The sequence below is a fragment of the Sceloporus undulatus genome, chromosome 5 (assembly GCF_019175285.1).
Source record: "Sceloporus undulatus isolate JIND9_A2432 ecotype Alabama chromosome 5, SceUnd_v1.1, whole genome shotgun sequence".
Lineage (NCBI taxonomy): Eukaryota > Metazoa > Chordata > Lepidosauria > Squamata > Phrynosomatidae > Sceloporus > Sceloporus undulatus.
In genome coordinates this window covers 59,785,887-59,800,752 of record NC_056526.1, presented here as the reverse complement: position 1 = coordinate 59,800,752, position 14,866 = coordinate 59,785,887, and the positions used below count along the sequence as shown (strand labels likewise).

At 36.5% G+C, this 14,866-nt stretch overlaps 1 protein-coding gene across 4 annotated transcripts in view; it reads left to right on the top strand.

Annotated features, from left to right (window-relative positions):
• The window catches only part of MON2 (MON2 homolog, regulator of endosome-to-Golgi trafficking), a 66,715-nt gene that overhangs the window by 24,814 nt on the left and 27,035 nt on the right, over positions 1 to 14,866 (top strand). For all 4 annotated transcript variants that reach the window (XM_042468615.1, XM_042468612.1, XM_042468613.1 and 1 more), the window contains exons 5-15: positions 891 to 1,020; positions 2,463 to 2,560; positions 4,189 to 4,314; positions 4,600 to 4,794; positions 7,097 to 7,221; positions 7,457 to 7,596; positions 9,158 to 9,311; positions 10,287 to 10,522; positions 10,898 to 10,979; positions 11,581 to 11,762; positions 12,663 to 12,775. In XM_042468615.1, the coding sequence (XP_042324549.1) occupies positions 891 to 1,020; positions 2,463 to 2,560; positions 4,189 to 4,314; positions 4,600 to 4,794; positions 7,097 to 7,221; positions 7,457 to 7,596; positions 9,158 to 9,311; positions 10,287 to 10,522; positions 10,898 to 10,979; positions 11,581 to 11,762; positions 12,663 to 12,775 (1,581 nt within the window). The remainder of the gene's footprint in view (positions 1 to 890; positions 1,021 to 2,462; positions 2,561 to 4,188; positions 4,315 to 4,599; positions 4,795 to 7,096; positions 7,222 to 7,456; positions 7,597 to 9,157; positions 9,312 to 10,286; positions 10,523 to 10,897; positions 10,980 to 11,580; positions 11,763 to 12,662; positions 12,776 to 14,866) is intronic.

Here is a 14,866-nt window from a genome sequence, read left to right as displayed (position 1 = left end):
GCTGTGCACTTAAGCACTCCCTAAGCGGTTTACAAGGCGGGTACTCATTTTAGTGACCTCGGAAGAATGCAAGCCTGAGTCGAGTCTGAGCTTCTGGCTAGTATTGAACTCAGAAACCTATGGTTTGTCAGTGAGTGGCTGCACTACAGGCATTTAACCACTGCTCCACCAGGGCTCTTTCTTAGATATGCAGGGACTAAACCATTTAATATTTTAATATAATAATAATAATAATAATAATAATAATAATAATAATAATAATAACAACAACAACAACAACAACAGTCTTGAAGTATGTATGAAGATAATGCAGGACCAGTGGAGAAAATCTGGAACGTTTGGCAAATTTGCTACCCTTTAGGTAGAAAATACAGTGTCATTTCCCATACCAGCTGAAATTTTCAAACCACAGTGGGCCCTCCCCTTATGCAGGGATCCGTTCCGGATCCCTCCTTGTAAGGGGAAATCAGAGTATGCTGGAGCCCCATAGGAACTAATGGGGCTTGCACACGGTGGTGCATGTGCACCACAGGCACGCACCCCATTAGTTCTTCCTGGGTGCACGATGGGCTCTTCCAGGGCGGCTTTCAGTGTATGCTGAAAGCTGTGTGTGGTGTGCCCACATAAAACACAGGCGCACTGCATTACCAAAAGAAACCTCATTTAGAATGTTTTTCAATCTGGTTTGAGGGTGAGGAAGATTTCTATGACTTTATAATTAAATTCAAATTAATTTGAGGTTTTGGAATCCTACAATTTTCATGGCTTAGTTCCTGTAGAAAAATTACAGAAATTAACATTATATATTATTTTTATTGTTATATGTATAACTTTTAAGAAGATTTGACTTGTATAGTTAGAATTGTTAATTTTTTTAAAATTTTTTAAAGGCAATTGTGCTCTGTTTTCGGCTGCACTTCACAAAAGATAATATCACAAATAATACTGCAGCAGCTACAGTACGGCAAGTAGTTACTGTAGTTTTTGAAAGAGTGGTTGCAGAAGATGAACGCTATAAAGGTAGGCATGTTCTTATATTATAATGAAAACATAGTAAATTATATTTGTTGCTTACAGTAAATTAATCTTTATAATCTCTAAAATAATATCTGGCAGTTTTTTCCAGAGAGCTGAGAGGTCCATATACAGTTATTCTAGTTTTTAAAGATGTACCCCTATTAATTTCTTTCAGGATAAAAAGCAGGCAGGAAGATTGTGGGGGGGAGGAAGTATGAATATAAATCTACTTCTTTGAATGCATACCAAGTGGTATTAAAGGCTTCAGACATAAAGCATATTTATACAGTGTGGGAGTGGGATAGAATATAATAGCATTCAGAAGGCTGCAAGTCTTGTAAATTTTCAAAGGTAGTGTCTTTCAGATCTTTACAGTGGTCAAGTAGTGTTGATGTGTGAAATCAATCATCTGCTTACTAAAATTTAGTTTCCCAGGATTCAGAACTCCCTCTGAGAAAATTCTTTTTGATTTACGAAAACTTTTATTAATATACGTAGTGTGCCATGAAGCCATTGTCCTTGTTCATGCCCCTGATATGGACTGCAATTTATGAATATAGTTCAGTTCAGCTGTTTTATCTTTCTAGTCATCCTTTATAATTTATTTACTGTAAAACTCTTACTATATGTCCAGAATGTTTTAAATGATCTACAGTGGATTTTGGGGAACTACCATTTCTAATGCCACGTAATTAACCCTCTTGCATAGTGTCCTGTTTGTCTAATGTAGCATGTAGAGGGGAATTGTTGGCATAAGATGGCATATGTCACATCGGAGGAAGAGCAAGTAAATATTGCTCTTCTGTAATATTACTCCCAGAGCAGATTTGAGGACAGAGTTGGCATCTGGATTTGTTGCAGGAGCTTATTCTTGTATTATCGTCCTTGTTATAGATCCTTTTGTTAGTGAGTAGTTGTTTAAGATTTGGAGGCTGTCTGTAGACCAATAAAGGCCTGCATCTCAGAGCTTATGAGAGGGCTATGTTATTCTCCAGAATTGGTTTTAGCTTGTTGATGCATTTGAAACTGTAGATGACAACTAGGGACATTAATACCTTCCTGAGGTCTTAATATCACTTTATATTGCATCAGAATGAGTGAGTTTATATCCATGAAATCTCATGTGAAAATAAAAACCAGTTAGTCTTAAAGATGCTGCCACATTTGCTTCTTCACCTCGCCCCCCCCCCCCTTTTAAGGGTTATCCTAGTTTATCCTCAACAGATCTAAGAAAAACAAGACCATTCAGTGAGTTTCACAGCTAAGTGGGATTTCATCATAGGTCTCCACAGTCCTGGTGGAAGTTCATCCGCTAGACCTCCCTAGTTAGCAAAAGTGAGGTCTTAAAGATCTTATGTTGGGTCATTTAATTACAATGCATTAGTTAGAGTAAATGAAAGAATGTATAGCTGTTTCTGATATGTTATATTCTGGATTGTATGCAGATGTTGTTGAACAACCAATAGGAGTTCAAGGAAATAGCAATAGAAGATCTGTCAGTACTTTGAAGCCATGTGCTAAAGATGCATACATGCTTTTTCAGGTAATGATTGACATTTGAATTTTTATTATTAGGCTTTTTTTAACATGCTGTATAACTTATACATAGACCAGTTTGTGAGAACAGGCAGTCACCACTCCAGTGTTTGCATCTGGTGAAGGAGATTGGTCTACACAAAATTTTGAAAACATGTTAGGATGCAGTATGCAGGACTTTCTTAATATCATGGATGGGAAGTGCAGCATTCAGGACTTACTCTACATCAGGGGTTCCCAATTTTTTTGACTCGCAGATCCCTTATTTTTATGGTGGAGCCCCTAAGAGGCCTACCCTGTGTCTTACAAGTCAATAATGTTTAGGAGTACAAATAAGAACATATTCTTATTCTTTAATTTCATTCAAATTTTATTTCTTTCATTTTCCTGGAGTGGCTGCAGAGCACCTGGGCAGTGCACACGGAGCCCTAAGGACTCCTCGAAGCAAGGTTGGGAACCATGCTCTACATCTCAGCTATAGATATCTCAGCTTTAGACACTGGAGATTCCTGCACTACATTCTCATAGTGGTGCTGTTCTACTTTTACTGCTCTGGCTCCCTTCTGTAACATTCTGGGGTTTGTAGTTCATTGAGTCCTAAGAACTCTCTGACTGAGAATTGTAAATGCCCCTCCCTAAATTGCAAATCCCAGAATGCCACAGGAGGCAGCCAAATCAGTAAAAGTGGCATATTGTCACTATACGAGTGTAGTGTGGTAATCTCCTTCGTGTTCTGGCTAAAGTACCATATTTTAGTAAGTTTGTTAACAAATTAGAAAGACTTATACAGGGATGTTAGAACAGCTAGTAGACAGTTTGCAACACTAAAGAACCTGGTTATGTTTAGCTTTAAAACTAACCGGACATTCTGAATATCTTTCATATACCTGAAAGTAGGGCTGGGGGAGTAGGAATAAGGAGTAAGAGGTTTTTACAGAAGTAGGAGTATATTTGTTACTCCTTATTCCTGTTATTGTATTGTACATGCAAACACCAAAAACCAATTTTATTATATTGCACTGTGACACACCCACACACACCAGCCTTGCAAAGCAACCAGAGCTTTTCCCCAGGGCTGGGGAGTAGGAGTAAGGAGTAAAAGAGTAAGATATTTTTATAGAAGTAGGAGTAACATTAAGAAAAAATATCTTACTCCGGAGTAAGACAAGGAGTAATCCCAAACTTGCTAGCCCTGCTTGAAAGGATCTCAGAAAACAACTGCTCAGCCATATCAGCTGTAAACAGTACAAGCCAATTGGTAGTTTAATATTAATGTACAAACACATTAATTTGAATAAAATTGTTAACAAGGGACTGGTTCTGGTGAATCATTGGGCATATTTCTTCTCTTCTCTATGCATGAAGCATTTTCATCCTTCTCTTATTTGATGCAAATCATAGCTTGACTTTTCACCTGAACTGGAAGACTATGAATTATACTAGCCCTGAAGACTTGGGCCTGTTTCTGCTTTATGGTTATAGATTTTAATGTAAAAATGTGGGAACATTTTAATGTGCAAATTCAGGAACATTTTTATGTTGGAAATATATAAAAGGCATAAAAATGATTTTCCTGGCTGATTCTACTGAATAAGATTTCAAAAATTTGTTTTGAATTTATTTTTATTTTTTTAGGATCTTTGTCAGCTGGTTAATGCTGATGCTCCATACTGGCTTGTAGGCATGACAGAAATGACCCGGACATTTGGCCTGGAACTACTTGAGTCTGTCCTCAATGATTTCCCCCAAGTATTTTTACAGGTGAACACTTTTGCTTATTTTTAATTGCAGAAAAAGAAGGTACTTTCTGATATGACAATTTTAGAAATAGTGTTCTGTTTATAAAATAGCACAAGATTGGATGCATTAACATTGGATTGGATAGTCATAGAGTAGATCCACTGAACTTATTTGTAGTTTCAGTCATAAGTAACATAGGTTATAAGTAATTTATGGTATAACTATGATTAAGTCTGGATTCAAGTCAGAGCACTTGAGTGTATTCCTATTACATAGTATTCTTTGTTGCTTTTTTTTCTTTTCCAGCATCAAGAGTTCAGTTTCCTCCTTAAAGAAAGGGTTTGTCCACTTGTGATAAAACTCTTCTCACCAAATATCAAATTCAGACAAGGTTCCAGTACTTCATCTTCACCAGCACCAGTAGAAAAACCTTATTTTCCTATCTGCATGCGCCTTTTGAGAGTTGTTTCTGTATTGATCAAACAGTTTTATAGTTTACTGGTAAGACTGAAATCTTAATATCACTGTTATGCATTTGATGTATTTAATACCTTGTACATCAAAGTGCAACATGTGCACCGTGTTTATTTTATATATTGAAAGTCAGGTGACATACATGCTCAGGAGAGCTGGAGAAGCCCTCAACAAATCTCCTGTAGGTACAATATTCTAATAACTAACACCCTATATCACCCTATATCTACCTGGTAGCAGAATAATTTATATTTGTGTGTGTGTGTGTGTGTGTGTGTACGAGAGAGAGAGAGAGAGAGAAATTCCAGCTGGCAAGGCAGGAAAAACTAATGGAGAGAGAGGAGAAGCAACAGATAGTTTTGCAATTCTGCTTTCCTGCCTTGATCAGTGAGTGCATGAGAATACCCAAAGGTTTCTTCAGTTTTCCTAGAATTATCTTTTTTGGTAGGTATCAACACCTCATTCTTTGCATGTCTGTTGAAAAGTAATTTGATCCAAATCAATATGTCTCAAAAGATGGGGCTTCTAGATCGTGAAGTGTCAAGAACCTATTATAAAGATATGTATTTATGCTCATCTTTTTACTTCCTTCAATGCTCCTCCAAAGCTTTTTTGGTAAAGCTTTTGACAGAATAAACACATGTAACTGAAACAACCAGATACCAATTCTGTATTCTTCCTGCTCCCCTCCATCTTTTGTTTCTCTTATGTCTACTTTCAGATTATGAGATCCTCTTATACTATCCTACATATTACACCATGCACCTGGGAACATTTTATTATTATTACAAATATAACTACTACTAGTACTACTGCTACTGTTACTACTACTGCTACAAGACAAACTACCGTATATACTCGTGTACAAGTTGACTTCATGTGCAGTGGACCCTTGCCTTATGCGGGGGATCCGTTCCACCCCCCCACCCCCATGTAAGGTGAATCCTGCCTATGCTTGAGCCCCATTCATTTGAATGGGATGTGCCGCCCCTTGCATATAACGCGGGTGCATTGTATAGATCAAGGGAAGGTTTCAGGGTCAAAATCATGAATTTTTATATGACCCATGGATAAGTTGAGGGTAAAACTTAGGAGGCTATAATAAAGGATGGAAAGGGAGAAATACCACTTCCATCCCTCCTTCTTATGTGGACCTCTCCCAACCACTAATACTAATTCCCAGGTGCTGGACGAGAGGTTTTAATGTCGGATTGAGAAGTGAAGTGGTGTTAAATGAGATGGATTTTTTCCATGGGAGGAGAAGGCTTGCAAATCAGAATGGGGAGGGAAGCAAGTGGTATTAAATGGGGAGAGTCTTCCATGGGAAGAGGAAACTTGCAAATCAGACTGGAGAGGGAAGGAAGTGGTATTAAATGAGTTGGTTTTTCTATGGAAAGAGGAGGCTTGCATCGGACTGGGGAGGGAAGCAGTGGTGTTAAATGAGTTGTTTTTTCCAAGGGAAGAGGAGGCTTGCAAAATGGACTGGGAATTTCTTTCACACACACACATACACACACACAGAAAAACACATGTCTTGAAGCACCAAGAGTGGTGCATCAGGCTTGCTTGTTTTAGGACCTTTCTAAGCAGTACTAGTTATTGACCTATATATAAGTTGACACAGGATTTTAGGGTCAATTTTGGAGTATAAATTTCTTGACTTATAGTCGAGTATATACGGTAGAATGTTATTCTTCTTGTTTATTGTAATAATAAGTAGATGTATATTTCAAACAGTAGTGAATAGCAATAGTAGTGAATAACAGTACAGCGTGCCCGCTTTAACCTTACGCGGAAGGTTAAGTTGCCGGGAAATGAATGGTGCATGCTGCGCCAAACGTGGGAATGCTCCCCATTGAAACTAATGGGGTTTGAGCATACGCATTTTTCCCCACACACCAGAGATGGGTGGGTTTGGAATGGATCCCCATGTATGGCGAGGGCCCATTGTACAATTCTTTACCTGTCTGCTTAATTGTATCTATTGAAATAGATTTAATATTCAAAAGCTTATGCTGCCAACTTCATTCTATCAGTCTCAGAGGTCCTACAAGATCCTTTTGCATGTGTGTGTTCAATAGTTAGATTCACAGAGTTCAATGGAGACGGGATACAGTATTGCAGGCTTAATGGTTTTTGTAGAATGGCAACCATGTTATAATTAGGTAAATTCTAAGCAAACCCACTCTGAACATATCTTGTTAAGAAAACCCAGTCAGCATAAGTGAGAAACGACTTGAAGGCATACAAGAACAACATTTGTTTTAATGGATGTAAACTTTTGGAATTGGTTGTTATTTTCTTTGATTGTTGAATTATATTTCTTCAGGTAACTGAGTGTGAGATCTTTTTATCATTGCTTGTGAAGTTTCTGGATGCAGACAAACCTCAGTGGCTAAGAGCTGTTGCAGTAGAATCTATACATAGGCTTTGCGTACAACCTCAGCTTTTAAGGTACTGAAGTCAAGTCTTTTATTTTAAAAATTACAATTTATAGGATTCCTGTTAGATATGTTTCATTTTGTTTTAGTGTTTGCACTTATACGTGGTAGTATTGAACATGAAGTCTGTGATTAGGACAAAATTTGCATTAAATATAGGAACACTATTTCTTAACAGGTACAAACTATGTTTGTTGATTCGCTTGAGTGTTTTGTAAATAAACATTTTTACTTCTAAAATTTGATAGGTCATTCTGCCAGTCTTATGATATGAAGCAGCATTCTACCAAGGTATTCCGTGACATTGTGAATGCTCTGGGGTCATTTATTCAATCACTCTTTCTTGTACCAAACATAGGGAATCCATCAACTGCAGCAAGCCAAACAGGTAAACTATGGATTCATATATTGTCCTAAGTAATTTACCATTTTTCTTAGAAACCTGTTCTGTTTATAATCATGGTTTTATTTTTGTTAATATTTCTATGTTACTTTTTATGAGAACAATAAATTTATTAGCAAGGATAATTCCATGGGACATTTGTGCTTGGAAATTTATGTTGATAAGGATGAAGCTTTTTAGAACTACTTTAGAAGAAGCTTTATAGTTTTATAATCTGAATGAAGGGTTGTTAACACTTGTCACACGAAGCAATTAAAATTGTCACATTGTAAATCACTACACCAACATTTAGTGTTAGTGCCCATTTCAATTAGATAGACCTCTCAAAATCTTTTGCATGTGTTACATTGCAAATTTATTGTGGGTTTTAATATTTAAAATTTCTGAGCTCTTTGTGGTGGTTTTGTTGATTTGTTTTTGTTTTGTTTTATGCAATTCAGAGCGATTGATCACACTTTAGACCAACGACATAGCCATGTTTGTCTGGAAAACCCATCTTAGTCTGAAAAAAGGGATAGTTTAGCAACTGAGAATAACTGAAAGAAAGAATCTGGTAGCGTGAACTTTTATAGACTTGAGCCTACTTCCTCAGATGCATGTTTGGAGTAAAGAGTCCAGAGGCAGACTATATAAGCCAATTGTGTGTGAGAATGCAAATTCAAATGCAAACTCTCTTTGCATATGTTAGACCAAACACAGATACACTGTAGTCCAAAACACAATGCAGAAATCATCCAATTTGACACCACTTTAACTGCCCCTGGCTCAGTGTTAAGGAATCATGGGAATTGTAGTTTGTTGTGGTACCAGAGCACTCAGACAGAGAAGACTAAATGTCTCACAAAACTATGGCAGGTTAGAGACCGCCAAAAAGCGGCGCTCTGCCGCCGCCGCCGGTTGCTGCATCCGGGAACTGCAGCAGCCAAACCACAGTTCCCGGATGCAGAGAAGAAGAAGTGCCAAAATGGCGCTTCTTCTTGCGCCCCGGATGGCATGCCACGAGGCGCTACTTGCGCACTCGCGGTGTCACATCAGGGCGCGGCGTGCGGACGCTATGCATCCGATACGTCAAAATGGTGGCACCCGTGTGTATAGGGCACCGCCATTATTACGCCCCGTCACGTGCTAGGGGTGAGGCCGGTATGGACGCTAGGTCCTCGGCCAACCCCTAGCACGTGACGGGGGCGCCGCAAAGGCCTGTTTGTAAAGGGCCTATGTTTCCTGGAATTCCCTAGCATTGAGTCAGGCCAGTTAAAGTAGTCTCAAACTGGATTATTTCTGCAGTGTGTTTTGGACCTATAACAAGGATTAAGGGATTCAAAATAGATTGAACTAAATCATTTGAGTATCCCTCATTATAAGCATGTTGTTTTATGATACCAAAAAAAGAATATTTTGCTGGCTAGAAGAGGAACAATCCACAGCAATCTACATTATCTCCCCTTATGCCAGTTTAGGGGCAGGAGTGATGTGGTCGTCAATTCTTTCTGCTAAAATAGTAGGATTAAATATGTGGTTATTTTTATTTCCTTGATTCACTGTACAGGAGGTAGTGCACCTGTTGGTACAGCCTCAGCACAAACCAATCCAGGAATGCTAGGAATGGGTGGAGGTGTAACCGTATTACCTGCTTTTGAATATAGAGGTACCTGGATACCTATCCTCAGTATATCAGCACAAGGCAGTGCTAAAGCTACTTAGTAAGTAAAATAATAAACCAATTACTTGGTTACATCTTATTGGGTGTGTAGATATTCATATCAAGATCCATTTGCTTTTACTTACAGATGACACAGATATTCTGTCTCAAGGCAGTGCAAAATGGGGTGGGATGCATGTATTATTCTGCATTTATATTTAAAAGAAGATAAAAACCAAGATAATAATAAAATTATCTACAGTCAAATTCAAAACATAATTTTAAAAATTACTGACATAAGCATATGCATGTAAATATAAAGAGACAGCTGTGACCTTAGGTTTGGAAACTAGGAAAGGAAGCAGGAAACAGTTGCAGTTCCATTCTGAGTGACTGATAATACATTTGGACATCAATAGAAGCATTTTGTTTCTTTTCTTATCTTTCTCCCTCGTTGATAGTCTTTCACTGGGAGAAGAAAAAAAAGTATGGTTTAAATAGGTGTTTAACATATAGAGTTGATTTGTTTTCTCTGCTATTCTAGCATAAATCCAGTAAAGGGTTACATGTGCTTAAGCATGCTGATTTAACTGGGTTTGAACATAACTCAGTATTGGATGTAGGTAACTATATTTTAACCTGAATTTTGCTACATGGTGCTTTAACTAGACACAATTTATGGAAATGCAAAAAAGTAGTAAAATAAATAAAATTTTAAATTTTAAAAAATATTCTAGCAAATGTTTTCATGAGGAATGAGGAAAAGACCTGAAAGATTCAGAAAGTGACACCTAGTTTGAACAGTGGAGTTTGGAACATTGAGCTATGATAGTACAGTAGTTTGGTATTCTAACTTGGAGAAAATACACTAGACAACCTTATAGTTATGGTAACTTGGATTGTACTGAAATATGTCAGGTCTCTTTTGAATATTAATTTTTATCATGCTTATTTCCAGTACAGCAAATAAATAAATAAACAATGAATAACAAGTATTCCACTTTTATTTAATTATATTGTTGTTTTTATTTCTTAGTTTAGAAATGTTGGACAAAGTTGAGCCACCTACAATTCCTGAAGGCTATGCCATGTCAGTAGCATTCCATTGTTTACTGGATCTTGTACGTGGCATCACTAACATGATTGAAGAAGAATTGGGACAGGTTGAAACAGACAGTCAAGTAGCAACATCTGATGCACAATCTTCACCAACACAGTCTTCTGACTTGCAAGATTTTCATTCAGTGTCTGACCAAACTGATAAAGAAACAGGTACGTGATGGGAACTGAAACTGGATCAAGATTAATAGCAGGAAAGATATATATAATTGTGTACAGATAATAGCCAAAGAGTAGTTGCTATAGATATTTTAATGTTGTAAACCGCCCGCCCGGATTGGTTCGCCACAGGGAGGTATATAAATAAAATTTATTATTATTATTATTATTATTATTATTATTATTATTATTATTATTAATATTATTATTATTTATGTGTGCAGTGTTTATTCAGTGGTTAAATACCAATTGGCCGCAAACTGAATACGTAAAGAGCTATGTTCTGGAATGTGAACTTTTATTGTTTGGAAATTCTTTATTTTATATAATTGCTAAATATTTTAATAATACCATAAACTTTTTCCCAAGTTAGCAGAGCTGTTTGGGAAGAAATGGTGAATGCATGTTGGTGTGGTCTTCTTGCTGCACTGTCTTTACTTCTGGATGCAAGGTATTTAGTCTGTTTATAATTGTTTCATTCTTAAGAACTTGTGTTCTCATTTGTGACTGGAATCTATAAAACAACTGCATTCTTGTGCATATTTTCCAAAAGCTAGGAAAGAGTTAATTAGTGAGAACATGTGCTTTTTTACTAGAAAAAAAATACATATAAAAGGTTGGCCATCACTCTGGAGTCATTTAACCAGATGCTATAAAGTCTAATATCCACCTCCTCCACCTCGCCCATTTTATGTATATTTTTTAAATAGTTACTATGCATTAAAATGCTACAAATATGAATTTATCTTTTTTTTCCATTATAAAAATAAAATAGTCACAGCCATGTCAGGAGGATTTGTAATTTCAGTGTTATGCACTTGCTCTCTTAAATCTGCTTATGCGATGGTAGAAACAATTTGGAAAATAATGGACGTATTCCCCTACTATGAACTTAGTGACAAGAGAGTTTGCCCAACAGATCAACTGGGCAATTATTCCCTTTTCAGCATTTTTGTGGAATTGTTCATACAATTTTGATGTATGTATACTTTTTGTTTGTTGTCAGCAGCTCCTAGTATGTATGGACTAACTATTTCTTTGTACTACCTCAGCACCGATGAAGCGGCTACAGAAAATATTTTAAAAGCAGAGCTGACCATGGCTGCTCTGTGTGGAAAATTAGGTCTTGTAACATCAAGAGATGCTTTTATTACTGCCATTTGCAAAGGCTCCTTGCCTCCTCATTATGCCCTAACAGTGCTGAATACTACTACTGCTGCTCTTTCCAGTAAATGTAAGGATACTATTTTGTTTCATTTTCCCTCTTTTAAGCTCAAACATATTGTTAATCAATAGCTGTGACACTTAATTTTACTGGATACATATTTGATAGAGAAGTTTGTGTTAGAATGTTATATAAAGCAGTGAATTACCCCAACGTAAAATAAATCTAGTATGCTTGAGCAGAGCTGCTTGGTACATTGATCCTTCATATGCAGAACATTATTAACAGCCCACACAATTTTGTAAAGTCTTTCATCTGTATTCTTATTACTACTGAATCTTAGGTGACTCAGTGCCAGTTGTTCCTCTAACTGTTTGGCTACTGAGCATTCAGAGGTCAAGTAAGTAGTAAGTTGAGTGCTCTGTAGACCTGTCACCTATCGGTATTTCTATTATAGAAGATGTTAAAATGAAAATTCCAGTTTAAATGCAACATAGCATTCATGTCAGTAAAAGGTTCCCAGTGGGAACTGAATGCACTCAGCACTAGAAATCTATTTTGGAGTAGTGTACCTCCTAGTACAATCACAATTTTTCTTTCTTTCTTTTTTAAATTACAACTTGTGTTTTTCACACATATTTCCTTCAGAGAGGTAAATAAAATGCAGGAGCAAAACTGGAATATTGTTATTTAAAACTACATGAAATTGACATTTTTTAGGATGTTAGAGATCTTTGCCTATCTGTTATTGGTTTATTAGGGATTGTACTGCTGTGTTTTTTCAAATTTTAATGAGAAAAATATAGTGGTGGTTTTTATGTCAGTGGCTCATTATTTATTTAGCCCTTTAGAAATAAATATAAAGTGCCAATAAGTAGGTATACTTAAATATGCATATTTGTAGTGTTCATGTACTTTTTAGTATAATCTTTATTCTATTTAAAATTGAAAAATTCTTTTGTTTTTAAGCATATTCCATCCAAGGGCAGAATGTACAGATGATCAGTCCATCAAGTGAGTCTCATCAACAAGTTGTAGCAGTAGGACAGCCACTTGCTCTTCAACCACAGGGAACAGTAATGGTAAAATACTGTTTATAAACAAGCTTTTCCTATTTTGCTATTTACTTTTCCTATAAATGTTTGCTTATATTTTTCCTCCCATAATTCAGCCATGCCTAACATAATCCCACTAATATTTTGGCAGACTAGAAAGGTATTTCATTTCATGTTTTGCTGGTTGTTAATATTTTATATAGTACATCTGTGCAAAAATGATGGAATCACATTCAGTCATTATCTGCTTTGAAAATCTCTGTTTAGACAGATGAAGGGAGAGAAGTGCTTTTAAGAAAGCACTCAAGACGGATCTCTTCTGGCGGGCATACCTGCCTGATCTATTATGAATTGAACCCTGAAAATGCTTACCTCCTAGGGATGATGTGCACATAGACTATAATGATAAATTTTATACTATTTTATAATTGACTGTCAATTAATATAGTGCACGAATTAGTGAGTTTGTGAATCTACGTACTGTAATGTTGACTTTAGCTGTTGTCCTCCCGCCTCGATCTATGGGGAGAGGCAGGAAATATAAATAAAGATTTTATTATTATTTAAAAGTGCAGTAGTGGTAACAAAATTTGGAGTTACACAAATTCTGTTCATAAACTGCTTTCTCCTTTTGGTTGACCTTTGAGTGACAATAGTTTTAATAATGACTGCTCTTAAACATGGAAAATGAATTTCCATAGATATTATAGTGCTATGGCTGAAGTGACACATGAAAAATGTTGATGTCCTTGAAAACAAAATAAGGTCTACAAATTGGAGGTTTTCATATATTTGCCTGTTGTGAGTGTAGCTCTGTGTATGCACAAAAGACTGGAATAATGTACTGAGCAACAAATGAATATCATATACAGTGCTACCTCGGGTTACGAAATTAATTCGTTCCGCCGCCCCGTTCGTAACCCGATGCATTTCTCAACCCGAAAAAGGCTTTCCGTTAGCGCTGTAAAGCTGCGCGTTTGAATTTCGCGCCGAAAAAAATTTCGTAACCCGAAAAAACCTTCGTATCCCGGAACAGTTTTTTCCAATCTAACTTTTTCGTATCCCGGAAATTTCGTAATGCGATCAATTCGTATCCCGCGGTACCTATGCACCTCCTCCCTCACCCATTTTTATGCATATTTCTAAAATAGTTACTGTGACAAGGGAGTTTGCTACAAATATTTAAATATTTTAAATTTTAAAGTCTTCCCCAACTTGATTTTCTCAGATGTTAGACTACAGCTTTCACCAGCCCCAGCCATTGTGGCCAGTTGGCCAGGTTGATGGGTATTGTAGCCTAAAACACATTGAGGGTATCAGTTTTGGAAGTACCCCTCCAGCCCAATAGGTAGAGGAAAGAACTAGGAGTTTGATGTGAAGATTTTTTAATATAAAGGCCCTTAAATATCAGACCATCCATATGCGTGAGCAAAAAGTCTCATTGACTTCAGTTGATAGTTATTACCCTAAACCCACTTGCTACATCAGCTAGAAAGCGAACCAATTGCTAGATGGTGTTATTATTATTATGCTTTATTTATATAGTGCTGTAGATTTACACAGCACTGTACATAAAAGCAATAAAATACATAAAAATAAACCTGCCCATGGCATACATTCTAAGAAATAATAGCATAATACATATAAATAATACATAATAATACAGGAAGGAGTTCAATTATTCCACTGATTCAATTATTCTTGTGTAGCAGAAACTAGTGATTGAATTTATGCCACTATGTTCAGCTTTGTTTATCCACATTTAAGAATGTTGTTTATGCCACTTGTTTAAAATATATTTTAAATATTTATACTTTATCCAGATTTTAAAAAGCATCCAGTGTAAAAACAGCAGCTAGAATAATTGCAAGGGTTAATAACAACTTTTATGAACAATTTGAATCCCTTTTCTTATAAATATCATTCAGTAGCTTTCATATCGTTGTGGTAAATGCATATTAAGATTGCAGTCCCAAATGTATTTATCCCATTGAACTCAATTTAATTTTTGAATTAACAAACATAAGATTATTAATCTGTTTCCTGCATGCAAAGAAGGGATAGCCCATCTACACACTCAGATCTTCAGGTATCTTGCCACCAGCCATTTTGAATTAG